General features: G+C 41.0%; 2 protein-coding genes across 2 annotated transcripts in view; one reads left to right on the top strand and one right to left on the bottom strand.

The window, feature by feature from the left end:
- Positions 1–6,958, top strand: part of LOC129718444 (uncharacterized) — a 243,557-nt gene extending 236,599 nt beyond the window's left edge. The window contains exons 3-6 of the mRNA XM_055669233.1: positions 3,057–3,614; positions 3,677–5,350; positions 5,408–5,550; positions 5,613–6,958. Of these exons, the coding sequence (XP_055525208.1) occupies positions 3,057–3,614; positions 3,677–5,350; positions 5,408–5,550; positions 5,613–6,210 (2,973 nt within the window). The 3' untranslated portion in view covers positions 6,211–6,958. The remainder of the gene's footprint in view (positions 1–3,056; positions 3,615–3,676; positions 5,351–5,407; positions 5,551–5,612) is intronic.
- LOC129718443 (RING finger protein 17) overlaps positions 1–8,428 on the bottom strand; it is a 580,234-nt gene extending 571,806 nt beyond the window's left edge. Inside the window, exons 1-2 of the mRNA XM_055669231.1 lie at positions 8,046–8,428; positions 7,322–7,980 (exon numbers count right to left, since the gene is read on the bottom strand). Coding sequence (XP_055525206.1) covers positions 7,322–7,980; positions 8,046–8,151 — 765 coding nt within the window. The 5' untranslated portion in view covers positions 8,152–8,428. The remainder of the gene's footprint in view (positions 1–7,321; positions 7,981–8,045) is intronic.
- Between the last annotated feature and the right edge of the window lie 8,052 nt (positions 8,429–16,480).

The following is a 16,480-nucleotide window of genomic DNA, read 5'->3' as shown; positions in this document are numbered from 1 at the left end:
TTGTATTAGCTCAAGCTTATTTTGCCTATATAACGTAGAAAAGCGGGCGAATTATGATTTTATTTGTTCTACCGATAAATACATTTTCGGTTTGAATTACCTAATTACTGTAGAAGGGTGTACTTTTGACCTCATTCCTTTATGAGCATCTTCCAGTGAAACTTTTTCGCACGCATCTTTACAACGGCGCATTTTTTTAATATATCAAATGATAGCTCTAGAGTTGCACTACAAAACGTATTATTTGTATTCTTATCTTAGATCTGTTGGCAAGAGAAAAACTGCTGTGAAAATCACCTTAATTTTTTAAGAAAAATGCGAATATCTCATCATGTATTCTCGATAGCAACTTCCAATAACCCTCATTTTGTTTCCTCAATACACAAAGTTATAACAGTTTTACGTTTTTAGCAGTTTTTGGACATTAATTTTTGACGTGCTTTTTTATCCCACTTACCCCTTTTTAAAAAAAATCTGATATTATGCAGAACATTGTACTCTTATATAGATAAACAAACCCTGAAAGTTTCAGTCTGATTGGAGAACCCCGATACAACTAAGGGTGGTTGCGGTTCTCGTGAACTGGCTCCTAATAAACACGGTAAAGTTAGCAAGGTTCTTGCCTGAACTAGCTATCAGATCTCTATAAAAAATATCAAGGTGCTTCTCACTACGACAGTAGGAAGTCAGTAATGTCTCTGTCGAATGCATACTCAATAGATGTGAGCCATTTGACTGCTACTTCCGGGGAGCTTACCATGGTCAAGTTAGCTTTCAACAGGAAGATGAATATAAACAAAAACTGATATATGCACTGTAAGAAATGAGTTGAATAAACCGTCAGCCAGGTTGAGATCGTGCCATCCAGCACATGACTTGTCAGCAATCTTTTCCGGGTCAGAAGGCTAGTCTTTCTTGGTTGAGGATTCGAGGAAACTTATTCAAGAAATTTTGGTCTTGTGATCGCCTGACAAACAATGGGTTTGTATGGCACAATCTTACCCTGGCTTGTAATGTACAAGAAAATTTCCGGTTTTTTCCGGTTTCAAACGATTCCAGGTCTTCTCCCGGTTCTCCCGGTTTTTCCAGTTTGGTGGCCACCCTGTGAAATTAACATTTACAATAACATTTTTTATCCCATTTAACATTACCAATAACATTTTTTATCCCACAAAGTCTTCACAATTTTTAAAATCTATAAACTTTATTAAATCTAAGAATTAAAAACGTTGAATAAATGGAATCCTAGAATTTGCAGAAAATCTTGAAAAATTAAAAAAATCTGGAATATTTTAAAGCTCGATTTTGAAAAGTGACCAGAATGACGAGATAACCTCAATGCTCACCTGATATTTTGAATGTATCTTTAAGCATCTTTCTCAGCTTTCACGTTTTTCTGATGAAATCCAAGATGGTGGCGAGATCCAAGATGGCGGCCAATTTTTTCTACTTCAAATGATCATTCTTCTTGAAAACGATGTGTTGGTTGAAGGGGGTTCAATGACAAATTTAAGAGAAATAAATCAATAAGAAGGTTTTGCTCAAAAGCAATTGCTCAAAAATCAAAGCAGAAGCAATTGCTCAAAAATCAATTTTTGTAAAAACCGTTTAACCGATTTGTGCCCGAGGGGTCCATCAATATGAACTAACCAAAGTGGTTTTCTCATTTTTTCGCTACTTTCAATCATTTAGACATAAAAATATCCTTTTTGAAAGACCTCATGTCACCAGTGGGACGGTTTCAGCGAGAATTGCTCAGTACAAGCCGAAGAAAGCTTTATATTGCCATTATTTCGAAACATGACAGCATGGAACCCTAAAATTTCAAAAATCATCAAACACTGAATAATTTAGAGTTGAAATGAATTTTTGGTTGAAAAACAATATTCAATCAATTCGAAGCGGCCCTAAGACTTGATAAAACCGAAAACCCCTTCTATTTTTTTAAATAAAATTTGTTAATTTTAAAAATCATATTTATGGCAGAAGCTCCAAAATTCAACTAAACAAAACCCCTAAAATTTTAAAATATTCGAATTCAAAGATTTACGCGTTGTTCCTAACAGAATAGAATATAGGATATGGTGTTTGCAAAAATTAAAAATTATTGTTCTTCGTTTTTATGTGAGAAAAACTTCCGTTTTTTAAAATACCCTTTGCCTGGGTGAGATTGTGTCAAAAAAGTTAGTTCTAGTGAAAAACAAAACAAACATTTCAATACTAAAAAACAAACAGTAGCATATATACGAACAATACACATGAATAGGATTGTGAAAAACTGTACTACAAAACATAGATATACATAAGTCGAGTCAACTCGCTCATTAATTTCAAATGAGACGCTCGATAAAGCTTATGTGTGCCATGTATTTCCTAAGGGTTGCTTCTGTAATACGGCCCATCGTACCTTACAGTTGAAGTAAGGTTTCAAATAAGTAAAACAGGAGGACCTTTTTTGTACAAAGCCTCTTCTATGACAAAAACTCAGTGACAAACCATTTACTAGTATGATAACGCTGTATCTGCAGCCATCAGTCGATTTAAAAAAAAAATATTCGTTTGATTTGACAGACTTCGACTGGCAGCTGGCTGCAGGTTGTCATGAGTTTCGTTCGAGATTTATCCATTGGAATTTTGTCGTATGATGTCACAACCGCAAGTGACGTTTCTATATATCGAACCCGTCTACCACTGGAGTGGTTGTGATTGAGTTTGATGGCACTTTCTGTGTGCCGTTATTATGTGGCACTCTAGAGCTCTCGAGCCTGTCATTATGTCAGACGGAATTGGACGAACAAACAATATACTGTAGCCAAAAGTGAGAGTATATTAGCCACTGTTTGAGGAAGAGGGTGCTTTGAATCAGGCTGAGACATCAGGATAATGGTTGTAATTTACACTCCCGTGTCTGATTAACGTCGGCGGGTGGCAAAATGTGCCCCACCCCCGCAATTTCCCCCTAAAAAGATAATTTGATTTGTTTGAAACTTTTTGAGTGTATTCAACCTCAGTGAAATTGGATGTTCGATTGAGTTTAATAATTTCAATATTTTCAGCGCCCTCAACGACCACAAGAGCAGCCACAGCATCACCATCACAGTAGCAAATTACAAATTCTGTCACTTCAACAGCATCAGCGTCAACCGCAGCAAAGTGGAACCGGAATTGGGGGAGATCCACCACTCGTGTATCAATCCTATCAGCCGCAGAACCATCAATCGTCGCGTTATCAATCGTCGTCTTCACAGTCTGGCTCACCTTCTCAAGGACCATCGAAGATCAACAATTACCCCGGAAAGTATGAGTACTCGCATCGTCCTCAACATCAGCCGTCACAATTCAATCCGTCAAGCTCAGGCAATAGCCGCGACACAAACCTTGCCCTCATTTACAGCGCTAAAGCACAACTGCAGCAGCATCAGCAACAGCAACAACAGCAACATTATCAAACCCCATCATCCAAACTGTATGCCATTGAAGTCCAGTCTCCCTCTGGTATCAAGCCGCAACCGACAATACAATCTAGTAAAGGAGCAGGCACCTCCGGAATCGAACTTAATCTAATCGTTGCTACCCCAGCTTCTGTCAACGAGGAGGCAAGAGTGCCTGGAAAGGTAAGTTTACCAAGAATAATAAACAATCTGAGGCTGTATTAACTAGAGTAACGCATTTTCAGTATCAACCACAACCAACGTATCAACAATATGCGATAAATCCGTTTCTACCATCGAATAAACTACCAGGCCACTTTACGCCGATACACAATGGCGCAGGATCGCCATCCGGCCATCAAACGTTAGACGACGACCGAAGTGATGAAGTAGACGAAGATACACCACCACAGCCAAGGCCTTCACCAGTCTACACTCAACCAAAACCGCAAACTACCTACGTGATTCTAAAACCTTCCCATGAACCCAACCAATTGTACTACCAGGAAAAACCAACTAGACCTTCGCCCTTAGCTGGACCCCATGCGACTTACAAAGAAAAACCAAATTATCTGGACGATTCCGACGTGTACAATTCACCGAAGTACGCTAAACCGATATACCTCAATGAACAGGAGGTTTACAAACCTATAACAAAATCAGTGTCAGCTTCGAAACCAGGCTACATAGAAGAGCCGGAAGTCTACAAACCCATTCCAAAATCTCAGCTCAATTTTCTTAAGTCGAGTTACTTGGAGGGACCTGAGTTCTATAAACCAACCCCGAAGCCTATACCTATTCATAAACCTAGCTATTATGACGACACTCCGGTGTACAAGCCTGCTCCAAAGCCTGTACCAATTTACAAAGAGAACTCGGAAGAGCATCTTCCTTCTGCCAAACCTATTCCTGTTCCTATCCCACTAGGTATCGACTACTCAACTCCCCGACCTGTATCAGGTGTAGTTGAATATTCCACTCCCCGGCCACATCCGGCATCAGTTCCGAAGGAATCCCATCCTAACCGTTATATTCCGGCCGCATCTCCGCCGCAATATCCGTCGACAGTTCGTCCCAAATTTTCCGTCCGACAGAAGCCAGCTCCCAAACACAACCGTGGTTCCACTAAAGTACCCACGTTTCGCCAACACCTGACCGAAAATCTTGACCCTTCGGACATACGATCCCCCAGCCCAAGTTACTACGATCATTATCCCGATTATAAATCTTACGTTAAGCCAAACTACTACCCAACACAAGCGAACTATATTCCCGCCGTGAGTCCAACGAAACCCACGAAGTGGGCGCTTACATCCCCGAACCCCAACTATCAGCAACCTCGACCGGTGTACCAGCATCACAAACCACAACCAGTAACCCCGACCAGCATAGTCGAGACGGCCAGTACATCCGGTTCCACTTCATTGGCCGATTTGCTGAAAAAATTGCAAGACAGTAACCATCTGCCGAAAACACTGACCCCCGAGAACATCGACAATTCCATCCGAACGTTGGTCAAAATTTTGAACAACCTCAAGGAAACACAACAGATTCACAAACCACCATCGCATGACTATAACGGCGACCAGGATCACGACTACGACTACCAACCGGGACCGGTTTCGACTGGACGTCCTGGTAAACCAATTGGCAACCATGACGACGACGAAGAGAACGATCACGTGATGCCGCACCACCATCATCCTGGCGTGGGCACCACGCCTGGACCGAACTCTGGCAGACCTGGTATCGACTATCCGAATCTTTCCGAAATTCCGGCGACCAGTTTCAGCTGCAAAGAGCAACGCTATAAGGGTTTCTTTGGCGATCCGGAAACCAACTGCCAAGTGTGGCACTACTGTGACCTTAACGGCGGCAAAGCTAGCTTCCTCTGTCCGAATGGAACTATCTTTAGTCAGGTAGGAAAGAGATTATTTACAATAACTATATTTTGTCAACTTTTTCTCTCTCTACAGGTTGCTTTAACCTGCGACTGGTGGTTCAACGTCAAGTGTTCAACGACTGCCCAACTCTACGTGTTGAATGAGCGATTGTACAAGTACATTCTACCCTTCACACCCAAGTTCCCAGAGGATTACAGCGGACCACTGGTTGATAAGTGAGGATTCTTTGAAGCACCGTTGTTCTCTTATCCAGAGGTTTTTTTTTTTTTGGTTTCAGGTATCTCGCCATAAAGTTCCAAGAAATGGAGGATAAAATGAAGAAGCAGCGGGCCAAAGGTAAACAAGTTATCAAACCACAACCGGAGAACGAAAACGATGAACTGAACGGGAACAAGCTGGAGGACAATGACAACCGGTACAATCAGAACCAGCCGCATCCTATACAGTATGTAACGGAGAACTCACTGGAAGCATCAGTCGGAACGGCGGCTCCGATTTCTCCGTCGACCCCCATAACGCTGGAAGATATCAATTCGGATTTCGAACGAACTGGAGGCCCCTCGAGGGACGATTCCTCGTCAATGGAGACGGGTGACGAGAGCAATCACAGCAATTCGCCGATCGTGGTTACAGCCCCAAGTGCTCCTGCTAGCTCGATCGGAGCAGAGGATGACGACGGCAGTGAAATAGGACCGGTTGTTACGTCGTTAAGTCCTATGCCATTAAATGGCATGTCGCGCTATGCCTTGCCGGACCCGGCTTCGGTAAGACCTCATGGTTCCGGACCCACGCAGGTACTGCGGGATGTGGGGATCGAGGTGAAAAACGATGGCACCAGTGGCCACCTAACACCAAGTCGCGACTATGAAAAATAACAAAACGCGCGTGATCGTGATGAATTTCTGTGAATAGCGCTTTTAGTAGGTTTACTAGTTGTTCGATAGATTAAACTGTAGCCAGTTTCTGTCAGATTCTCCCAGCCGAAAATCTGCATCCTTTGGCTAGAGACTGCGCTCTAGTTTAAGTGCTGGGTACTGAAGCAATTGTTTACGGATGAACCAGCATGGTTCAGAGATTACGAGTGATACCGCAAGGTTTGTACAAGTACTGTAATTTAAAACACACTATTGTTTTATAACTTAATTTCATTTAAAACTAGTTTCATATTTTGTACTCTACATGTTTCGCTTCTTGAATACACCTTAAATTATTGTCATTCGCTGGCTAGACTGGCTTCAATAACCACCTGTTGCATTCACCTTAAGCCAAATAATGGTGAACAATTCGGTACTTGAAATCGAGCAAACGAAGAAAACAAAACAGATATCGAATCAGTTACCCGTAGCTTAATACAACTAAATATAAAAAGTGCGTGTGCGAGTGTTATGAACGGATAACAGATTTCATGCCTGCGTAACAAGTCAGCAAAGTGAGAGCGTGTTACATATATACCAATAAACTTTGAATGTAATAAATCTGATCTGAAGCGACTGACATATTAAAAGCTGAAACCAGTCTGAGGACGGTTGAATATTATAGCGAGAAAAGAAGCGTATGCAATCGTGTGATAGCCATATTGATAAAGAATTAGGTTCTAATAAGAAAAACTGTAAATTTGAAATATAGATGGATATATTATTACCAAATGTAGTTTGTGTATCAACGCGTCCCCCTTTTTTGAATTTGAATTATTCTCACTCATTACGCTATTACTTTTTGGTAACTTTAAATTCGTATTTTGTTCAATTTTCTCGTACATTCCTACTCATTTTCTGATCTGGAATCTCTGTATTTTTTTTATTTTAAGTTCAATAATTGATAAGGTAAGTTCCATTTTTTGTCGGGGTGAACAATTCGATATCGGTCAATCGAGCACTTTTCGAGCAGTTTCACTTTTCACATTCACTTCAGCAACCCCAGCCCGAATGTAGGCAACAAATACATCGAAAGCATTGCGTGTGACAAAAACGTAAACACAGAACTAACCTGTTTTCCTTGCTGGTTGATTGTGTACGCCTGCTGCATATCCTTGATGAGTTCATCCACCAGTGGCTGATACTGCCGGTTGACGTCGACCAAATCGATGCAGAAGTGCAGCGAATGGGACTCGGTCCGGCAGCCGCTGCAAACTTGCTTCTCACAGGTGGTACAGAACAATACCGTTGTCAATTTGTGCTCATCGCAAATGCTGATATCGTCCTGGATCCAGCGTTTAGCTAGCAGCGAGCAGAGCTTGTGCTTTGACAGAATCTTTCCGACACGGTGAATCTTTTCGAAACAATCACGACATAGTGGCGTGTCACATTCTTGGCAGTAGTGGCGAGTACGAGTTACATTGCACTCGAAGCACTCTTTGTCGTATTCGACTTCTGTTGTATTTTCGCTACCAGGAGATTCTTCCGTCGAGTGGCTGGCCAAATAAGACAGCTCATGTTGTCGTTGGTACAGAAAGCCCAGCATCTGATAACTGTGCTGTAGTTGATCTCGGATCCGAATCTTCGGATCTAGAATAGAGCGAATATTGCAGATCCGGCAAACTACGGCCCGAGAATATCCCGGACAGTGCAGCTGGTCACCGATGCACCGTTCGCACATTAGATGGTCACATTTTAGTATGAAAGCTCGTCGCGAATGGCCTTGTTTTACTAGAACCAAAAACAAAGGATTTACTTTTTGTTGGGTTAATTTAGAGGGTCAACTTGTTATGTACCATAGCTGGAAGTGAACAATTGGTGACACTTCGGGCATTTGGGCGGAGAACGCCAGGTTAAGGTCTGGTTCGACCGGAGTAGATTTTGAACGTTGTCGTATGACATCGCGCAATATTCGCTGGTTTGTTTACGTTTATTTTTATGCACTCACTACTTGCTTCGCTAGCAAACGAGTTGTAAAGTCTTTATCTTCTTTTCACCGAACGAAAATCTGTTTTTCACTAGAATTTAACAGAAAGCACTACTGTTTTTAAAAAACTCGCCACTTTGGCGTTGTTGAGCTTGTAATAATTTGCGAGAAATTCAAGAATCGTATAGAAAACACTTTATTCGAAGCGCAAACAAAATCGAAGCAACCGGCGAACTTGAAAACGCGTGTTTTACAGCATGTACGAGAGCGTATGCTTTTGTGTGTGTAGCCGAAGAGTTGCCAGATTTAGATAAGCAGCAGATATCAAATGCTGAAACTACAGGAGTTTCGCGGCGTACAGCGCAATTTTATTGAGAACTATTGAAAAGGTTATAATATTGTATAAAAATAACTAAGAAGATTAATACTGTGTGCAAAATTTTCAAACTCATTATAACACGCATACGCGCATGGTTATTGATTTGATTATCAGGATAAACACGAACGGATGGTATTTCATATGGTTTATCGTTAACTCCTACAGTCGGAACTATACCCCAAATAGATTGTAGAGCACGTTTTACGGCTATTGATTATGCGGGATCTTATGCACTACACAGGTTAACTTGTGTACTGGCAGCTCTGTAGAGCCCTTGCAGTGCGAAAAGTTTGATCGTAAACATCAGAAAAATGCAAAAACACACACAAGCTTGTGATGCTTTGTAAATGCTGAAAATCGATTTTGTTCATTTCAGTGTTGCCATGATTAAAGCATTTTGTGAAGGTGTTCAGTTGAGGTTTATGAATATCAATGCTTCTGTTAATCGATTATTTGATTTTTCCTATATCGTTGGCGAAATAAACGTGAATTTTTCCTATATCGTTTGCAATACGTTTAGATTTGCCTTTTTTGATTTCGTAGAAAATAAAGCGCGATGCTTGTTCTCATTTAATACTATTTTTATTGATTTTTTGTTCGTAGCATAAACCTGAAATGTACTAAATTTAATGTCCATTTCTTAATGCGAAAGTATATTGGAAAGCTACTAAGCTAAGCTAAGAAAATTGTTATTGTGTTGTGAGTTATTGTTTTCTATCATTCAATTGTGCATTAGGGTGTCCCAAAAATGCATCAAGTCTGGACTCACCCTCCAGATGATAGAAGATGGTGTAACGAACATACTTTTGTTCGGCGGCAGCTCTAGAAAATTATGTTTTCAACTGGCCCCGATGACTTTTTTGAAAAAAATCGGGTTTTCTTATGTTAAATCCAAAAACATGTCCAGGGGTGACATTGCGCATTTCGTTTCGAGCAACTCGAACAAAACTAAATGATCGCTGGGGGGCGTTATGTTTCGTTTTTCGTATTTTTTCGACTTTGCGGGTTAGATGAACCGCAGGGCAAATGACAATGACAGCTCCTTCTAAGCTTAAAGCATACCTGGCAGTATGTGACCTACTCGAAAAAAGCGAAAATCGTTCGAATCGAGCTGCGCAATGCCACCCCAGTTATTCAATTTTCCATGAAACCCTAACCTTTTATATTTTATGCAGATTCCTTAGGGTCCACACTATAAGAGAAATATTTGTTTTGGATTGTTCATCGTCAATTTATTTTCTTAAAAAATTTCTATCCTTTGGAAAGGAAACTCTCAAGTACATTTTGACATTCAATCAATAAAAGTGGGTATCAAGCCTAATGCTATCCCCAGCTGAATATCATCAAAAGATAGGAAATTTTATGGGGAAAAATTTTGCCGAAAACTGCATAGCTCTAAAATAACGTGATTTTGAGTTATTCGAGATTTACTGTGGAATAAAAAGATGCATTTTGTTGTTTTCCAATACTGCTTGCTGTATCTGATAGTATAATAATTTCAATTGAATCTCCTGCTTCTCAAAGGGCCCGTTCTGCAGGGTCATTGATAACTGTTAAGCTATAACATTTCGATTTGGCATCAAGATAATCATTTCTTTCTATCCAGGCCTTGGGATCTTCCTAAATAAAAAAAACTTTCTATCAAGCCGCAGTCTATCGAAAAAACTTTAGTGACTTCTCTATGAGTCTACTAAGTTTTTTACAGACGAAAATTTTGTCACTCATGAAATGTCGTTTACACTGCTCTCCTTTTTCAAGTTTTGTGCCACCTTCTATTCGAGTCATGCAGTCTGCAGACCCGCCAACTCTCCAACACAACGTGTTGTGTAACCGGAGATTGCGGGTTCGAGTCCCATCTGGATGAGTTTTTTTTTTAATATTAGGTAACACTTTTTGTCCTAGTTCATTTCTCGTATCCTCGTATAACTACATACATTTCCTCCCTGTTAGTAAACTTGATATTATATATATATATATATATATATATATATATATATATATATATATATATATATATATATATATATATATATATATATATATATATATATATATATATATATATATATATATATATATATATATATATATATATATATATATTCAATTTTTATTACTCGACCATGATTATTGTAGGAAAACATTAAAATGCAACCTTTTATTTCACAGTATATCACGAATAACTTAGAATCAAATTATTTTAAAGCCATGTAGCCTTTGACGAAGCTCTTCCCCATACAATTTCCAAACTTTAAATGGTATTCAGTTGGTGATAGCATTAGGTTTAATACCCACTATCATTGATTAAATGTCAAAATGTATTTTAAAAATTCCAAATTCCATTCTTCCATTCTTTCCAAAGGATAGATTAAAAAAAAATAAATTGACGATAATCAATCCGAAACGAGTTTTTCCCTTATAGTTTGGGCCTTAAGGAATCTGCAAAAAATATAAAAGATTAAGGTTTCATGGGAAATGGAAATGATTTGGATTTAACATAGTTGAAAACAGCATTTTCTAGAGCTACTGCTGAACAAAAGTTTGTTCGTAACACCATTTCTTTTCATCTGGAGGGTGAGCCCCCGGGATCCCAGACTTGATGCAATTTTAGGACACCCTATTGTGCATGTATGTTAACGCGAAATATAGATAAATCTTTATCCGCATAAACAAATACCATACACGAATTGTTTCCCGTATAGTATCTTAACCATTTATAGAAAAGTCACATAACCATTTACATACCATATCAGCTTCAGTTTTGACCATCTAGTTTTTTTTTTACTCTCGCTTATTTTCCGTCGGTCTAGTTCCGCCACTGTTGTGGCCAATCACCGACGCCCAGGGAGGCGACTCCACCCAGGACCCTAACTTACGAGCCATTCAAAAACATCGATTTTCCCGAACATATTTTTTTCGATATTATACACGATATGGTAGACTAATAATCCAAAATTTTGTACTAAAACTATTCTTCAAATAGTATAAATATGTTATTTTGCAGTAGTTTCCAGTTGTTCAGGTATCATTTCATTAATGGTATATTTATATTGATTTATATTCTGATAATCGTTCGTGGAATAGTCGTGATATTGTTTTGAATATTATAAAGCCTGTATTACACCCTTTGAACAAGCGTCAAATATTTGGCACTTTTTTAAAGATAAAAATTTGGTCAAAGATAATTGTTTGTCACTCTCTAATTTTAACATGGGGCAGCACGGGCAAACAACAACCATGATGTCAAATAAATTTGACCATTATGTCAGAAGGTCAAATATTTGACCATTAGACAAAAAGTGTACTACAGGCTTAAAGATTGTTAGTGGCGATTTCTTTATTTTTTGCAAAAACCTGATGTTTTTGTTTTTCAGCTGCAGACATCATCACTTGCCAGCCATGAAGTACATTTCTCTTTGTGAGTAGTCATATTTGTATTCTTCCAGGCTGCGTGGGGCGCTGTTTTGCATTCGTCGTGCAATGTCGACTTTAACTTCGTTCTGCTCGGAGATACTGGATACAAAAAAATATTGTATAAATACTGTGCTGGATGGAAACCCATACAGTATCGAAATCCGTACACCTTGATGTTTTCTTAGTTTTAAGCATTATAAAAATGAAAATTCATATGATAGTTACATGTACATTGTACATGTAATCATCATATGAAATTTCATTTTTATAATGCTTAAAACTGAAGAAAAACATCACGGTGTACGGATTTCGATACTGTACGGGTTTCGATCTCGCACGGTACTAAAGCCGAAAAATTTGTGACCAATTTGATTGCCTTTCATTATAGTTTGACAAAAACCTGCGACTACAGCGTTTGCTGGAATATATCTCTTCGTTTTTCGATGGAGCTTCAACTGTTGAAGGTGTGGTGAACAAATAGTGCTTGGGGATACTGAATATAATATTGTAGCTCAATCATTTGAGTCATACAATTTAGTACAGTAATAACTGATAAAAGATATTATCACGAACAGTTACCATACTTCATTAAGTACAGTTGAAGTCCTTACCGCTTCAGCAATGGTTTTTGATAATGCGGGATATTCAATAGATCAAAAAAAGAAAAAAGGATACATGTGTGGTATTCCAGAATACAAAATGAACAAACACATCCGTGTCATTAGCCATCCTCTATTCTCCTACCATAGATCTTACATAGATATATCACTCTCAGACCATAGACAACATCACCACACATGTTATCCTAACTGTTTTATTAAGCCCGTATCATGTTGATTGAAAACCGTCGACGAATACATCTGTGATAATCACTTTCTATAACTTTTGTTGAAAATGCCCAACAAACATCAAACTGTATAACAGCTTATTAGGCTTTAAGGGGTAATATCTACCAAATGCTCAAAAAAACATAGCTTTTTTCATGATTTTTTTTTGAAGGAGCTTTGAGATAAAAGGTATATAAACGCTTTTTATTGAAATTCTTCCGCGGTGAGCAGTAGAAGACGTGCCCAACGCCACCTATAACCAAAACAAAATTTTTTTCATTATCTACTTTGACGTGGTTGGTGTCCAATCCCACGCAAAACTCAAGCTTGTCACTCATATTTGAGTACTTTTGAATATAACTCACAGTTAAAAAGTATAGAAAAACTCAAACAAAGAACGTACACAACGAGAAGGGTTGATCGACGTAACGAAGGGAAATTGTGAGTAAACACGTGCTGTAGAGACGCTATAACGATCGAAACTTTAGCAGCGACTTCTATACTTCAAATTTGAAACACGATAACGATCAGAGGTAACTTATGCTAGTTTACTACTACTTACTTACTTACTTTTACTTTTATGGCGACAGATCTTAAAGATCCTATGCCGAATCCAGAATACGTCTCCACAAAACTCGGTCTTGGGCTGCTACTCTCCAGTCTCCCCTTACACCCGCTGCTCTGGCATCCTCGTCGACAGCACACATCCAGCGCGTGCGCGATCTGCCTAGGAGTCGTCGGCCTCTATCCGGTTCTCTGCTAAATATTATCTTTGCCGGTCGCTCATCCGCCATCCGTGTTACATGGCCAGCCCACTGTAACCTGCCGTGTTTCATCAGCTTGACAATATCAGCGTGTTTGTATACTTCGTACAACTCGTGATTCATGCGCCTGCGCCACACCCCGTCCTCTAGTTTGCCTCCGAGTATTGATCGCAGGATTCTAAACTCGAAGACCCCAAGCTTTCGTCGATCGGCCTCCTTCCACGTCCACGATTCATGTCCGTAGAGCGCCACCGGGAGGATCAGAGTCCCATAGAGCGCAAATTTCGTACGGATCTGTAGACTACGGGACCTAAGCTGGCTACGCAATCCGTAATAAGCCCTATTCGCCGCCGCAATCCGCCTCTTCACCTCGCGGCTCACCTCGTTGTCACATGTCACGAGAGTACCAAGATAAATAAATTCGTCGACCACTTCGAAAGTATCCCCATCCAACTCCACCGCAGCACCAACACCCGTAGAACTACCACGCTCTCTGCCAGCCACCATGTAATTCGTTTTGGCAGTGTTTATGGTGAGTCAAATTTTCGCAGCTTCCCTTTTGAGAGCCGTAAAGGCCTCCTCAACTGCTCTAGAAGCCCAGAAGCATGTAAGACTTAGTGATGATGGTGCCGCTCCTCTGCACACCTGCCCTTCGTATCGCACCTTCCAAAGCTATGTTGAACAGCAAGTTCGAGAGCCCGTCACCTTGCTTGAGACCATCTAACGTCACAAACGCGTCCGAAAATTCGCCCGCTGTCCTGACGCATGATGTGAAACCGTCGAGCGTCGCACGTATCAGTTTAATCAGTTAAGTTGGGAAACCATGTTCTAGCATTATTTGCCACAGCTCGTTGCGTTTCACTGTATCGTACGCCGCTCGAAAGTCTATAAACAGATGATGTGTCTGCAGGTTGTGTTCTCGAAACTTGTCGAGGATCTGTCTCAAGGTGAACATCTGGTCCGTTGTAGATCGCCCCACTCGAAAACCGCATTGGTATTCTCCAACAAAGGCTTCCTGCAACGGCCTCAGTCGCTGGAACAGGATACGAAAGAGAATTTTGTAAGCGGAATTGAGGAGGGTTATGCCTCGATAATTACTACACTCGAGTCTATGTCTCTTCTTGTAGATAGGGCATATGAGTTCTTCCAACCAGTCCGTAGGTAGTTGTTCCTCAGACCTTAGGATAATCTGGTGAATTGCACTACACAGCCGCTCGCTCCCAACTTTGAAAAGTTCGGCCGGTAACCCGTCCTTCCCAACGGCTTTGTTGTTTGTTAGCTCTTTGCAAGCATTCTTCACCTCGTCCAATGTTGGTGGGTCCACAGCTTGTCCGTCCTCCCCAATTTCTATCCTGTTCCCCTCGACGACTCTCCTCCCTTCCTCGCCGTTCAACACCACTTCGAAATGTTGCTTCCAACGCCTGGCCACCTGCGATTTATCGGTAATCAGGTTCCCCTCCCTGTCATTGCACATGGCAGGTACTGGCACAGTCCGGTTCCTGATTTCGTTGATCGTTCTATAGAGGCTCCTCATGTCGTGCCTGGTGAAGCACTTCTCCGCCTCCGCGAGGACGCAATCGTAGTGCTCACGTTTCTTACGGCGATGAAGCCTCTTTTCGGCAGCTCTTGCCTTCCGGTATTTCTCCCGCATCTGACCCGTTACACGATTAGGTGCTACTAACGTGTTGGCGTAGGCTCGATTCTTCTCCTCCGTCACCTCTAGGCACTCAGCATCGAACCACCCACTACGCGTGGTTCCCGTTGTTATGCCTATCACTTCTCGCGCTGTTTCGCTGACCGCATCATGGATGTGCTTCCACTGCTCGTTCAGGTCCACTCCAGCTGGTCCACCGATCCGTCTATCAACTTTCTAAGTATACTCTGCAGCAACTCCTTCCGCTGATAACCTCTGGATGTCCAGATGTATCTTCCTCGCCGATCTCGATTTAAATACATTGGACAACCGGGCGCGAATCTTGCCTACCACGAGATAGTGATTCGAGTCGATGTTTGGCCCTCGAAAGGACCGCACATCTATGACGTCTGAAAAGTGCCGGCCGTCGATCAGCATGTGGTCGATCTGGGGGCAGGCCTCTCCATTGGGGTGTCTCCAGGTGTGCTTCCGAATATTCAGACGTGCAAAATGGGTGCTACAGATGGCCATTTCCTTAGCCGCGGCGAAGTTCACTAGCCTCAAGCCATTGTCGTTGGTGGTAGATCGAAGGCTTTCCTTACCAATAACAGGACGAAAGAACTCCTCTCGTCCGACTTGTGCGTTCGTATCTCCGATGACGATCTTTATATAGTGTTGTGGGCACTCTCCATACGTTTTCTCGAGGAGCTCATAGAACTCCTCCTTTACGTCATCGGTTTTATCGTTTGTCGGCGCGTACACGTTGATAAGGCTGTGATTGAAAAATCTGCCCTTGATCCTCAATACGCATAGACGGTCATTAATAGGCCTCCACCTAATAACACGCTTCATTTGGTTTCCAAGTAGTACGAAACCGACGCCCCGTTCCGCTCTATCGCCGCCACTGTAGTAGATGTGATACTTGAAAGAAGTGCCCGCGGTCGGATCGACCGCCCGGAATTCACATTCCCCGGTTTTAGGCCAACGCACCTCTTGTATGGCTGCTACCTCCACTTTTGCCTTCCGTAGCTCTCTGGCCAAGATGCCCACGCGTGCAGGTTCGAGCAGAGTCCTAACATTCCAAGTATCAAGTTTCCAATCGTTGTTGCTAGATTACAAAGCCTCGAAAAACGAGCATCGCCAAAATAATCGAACAATGTGATTTTGGAACATAAAAGTTGTTCGATAAAAATTGATTTGAATGAATTTTGAGTTTAGATCAGTACTTGGGCGATGTAGATTTTGATTCTAGGTTAGTTTTAGTTTAGCATGATTTAAGCCAATAAA

Source organism: Wyeomyia smithii, chromosome 1 (assembly GCF_029784165.1).
Source record: "Wyeomyia smithii strain HCP4-BCI-WySm-NY-G18 chromosome 1, ASM2978416v1, whole genome shotgun sequence".
NCBI lineage: Eukaryota > Metazoa > Arthropoda > Insecta > Diptera > Culicidae > Wyeomyia > Wyeomyia smithii.
This window is presented reverse-complemented; position numbering and strand designations above follow the sequence as displayed.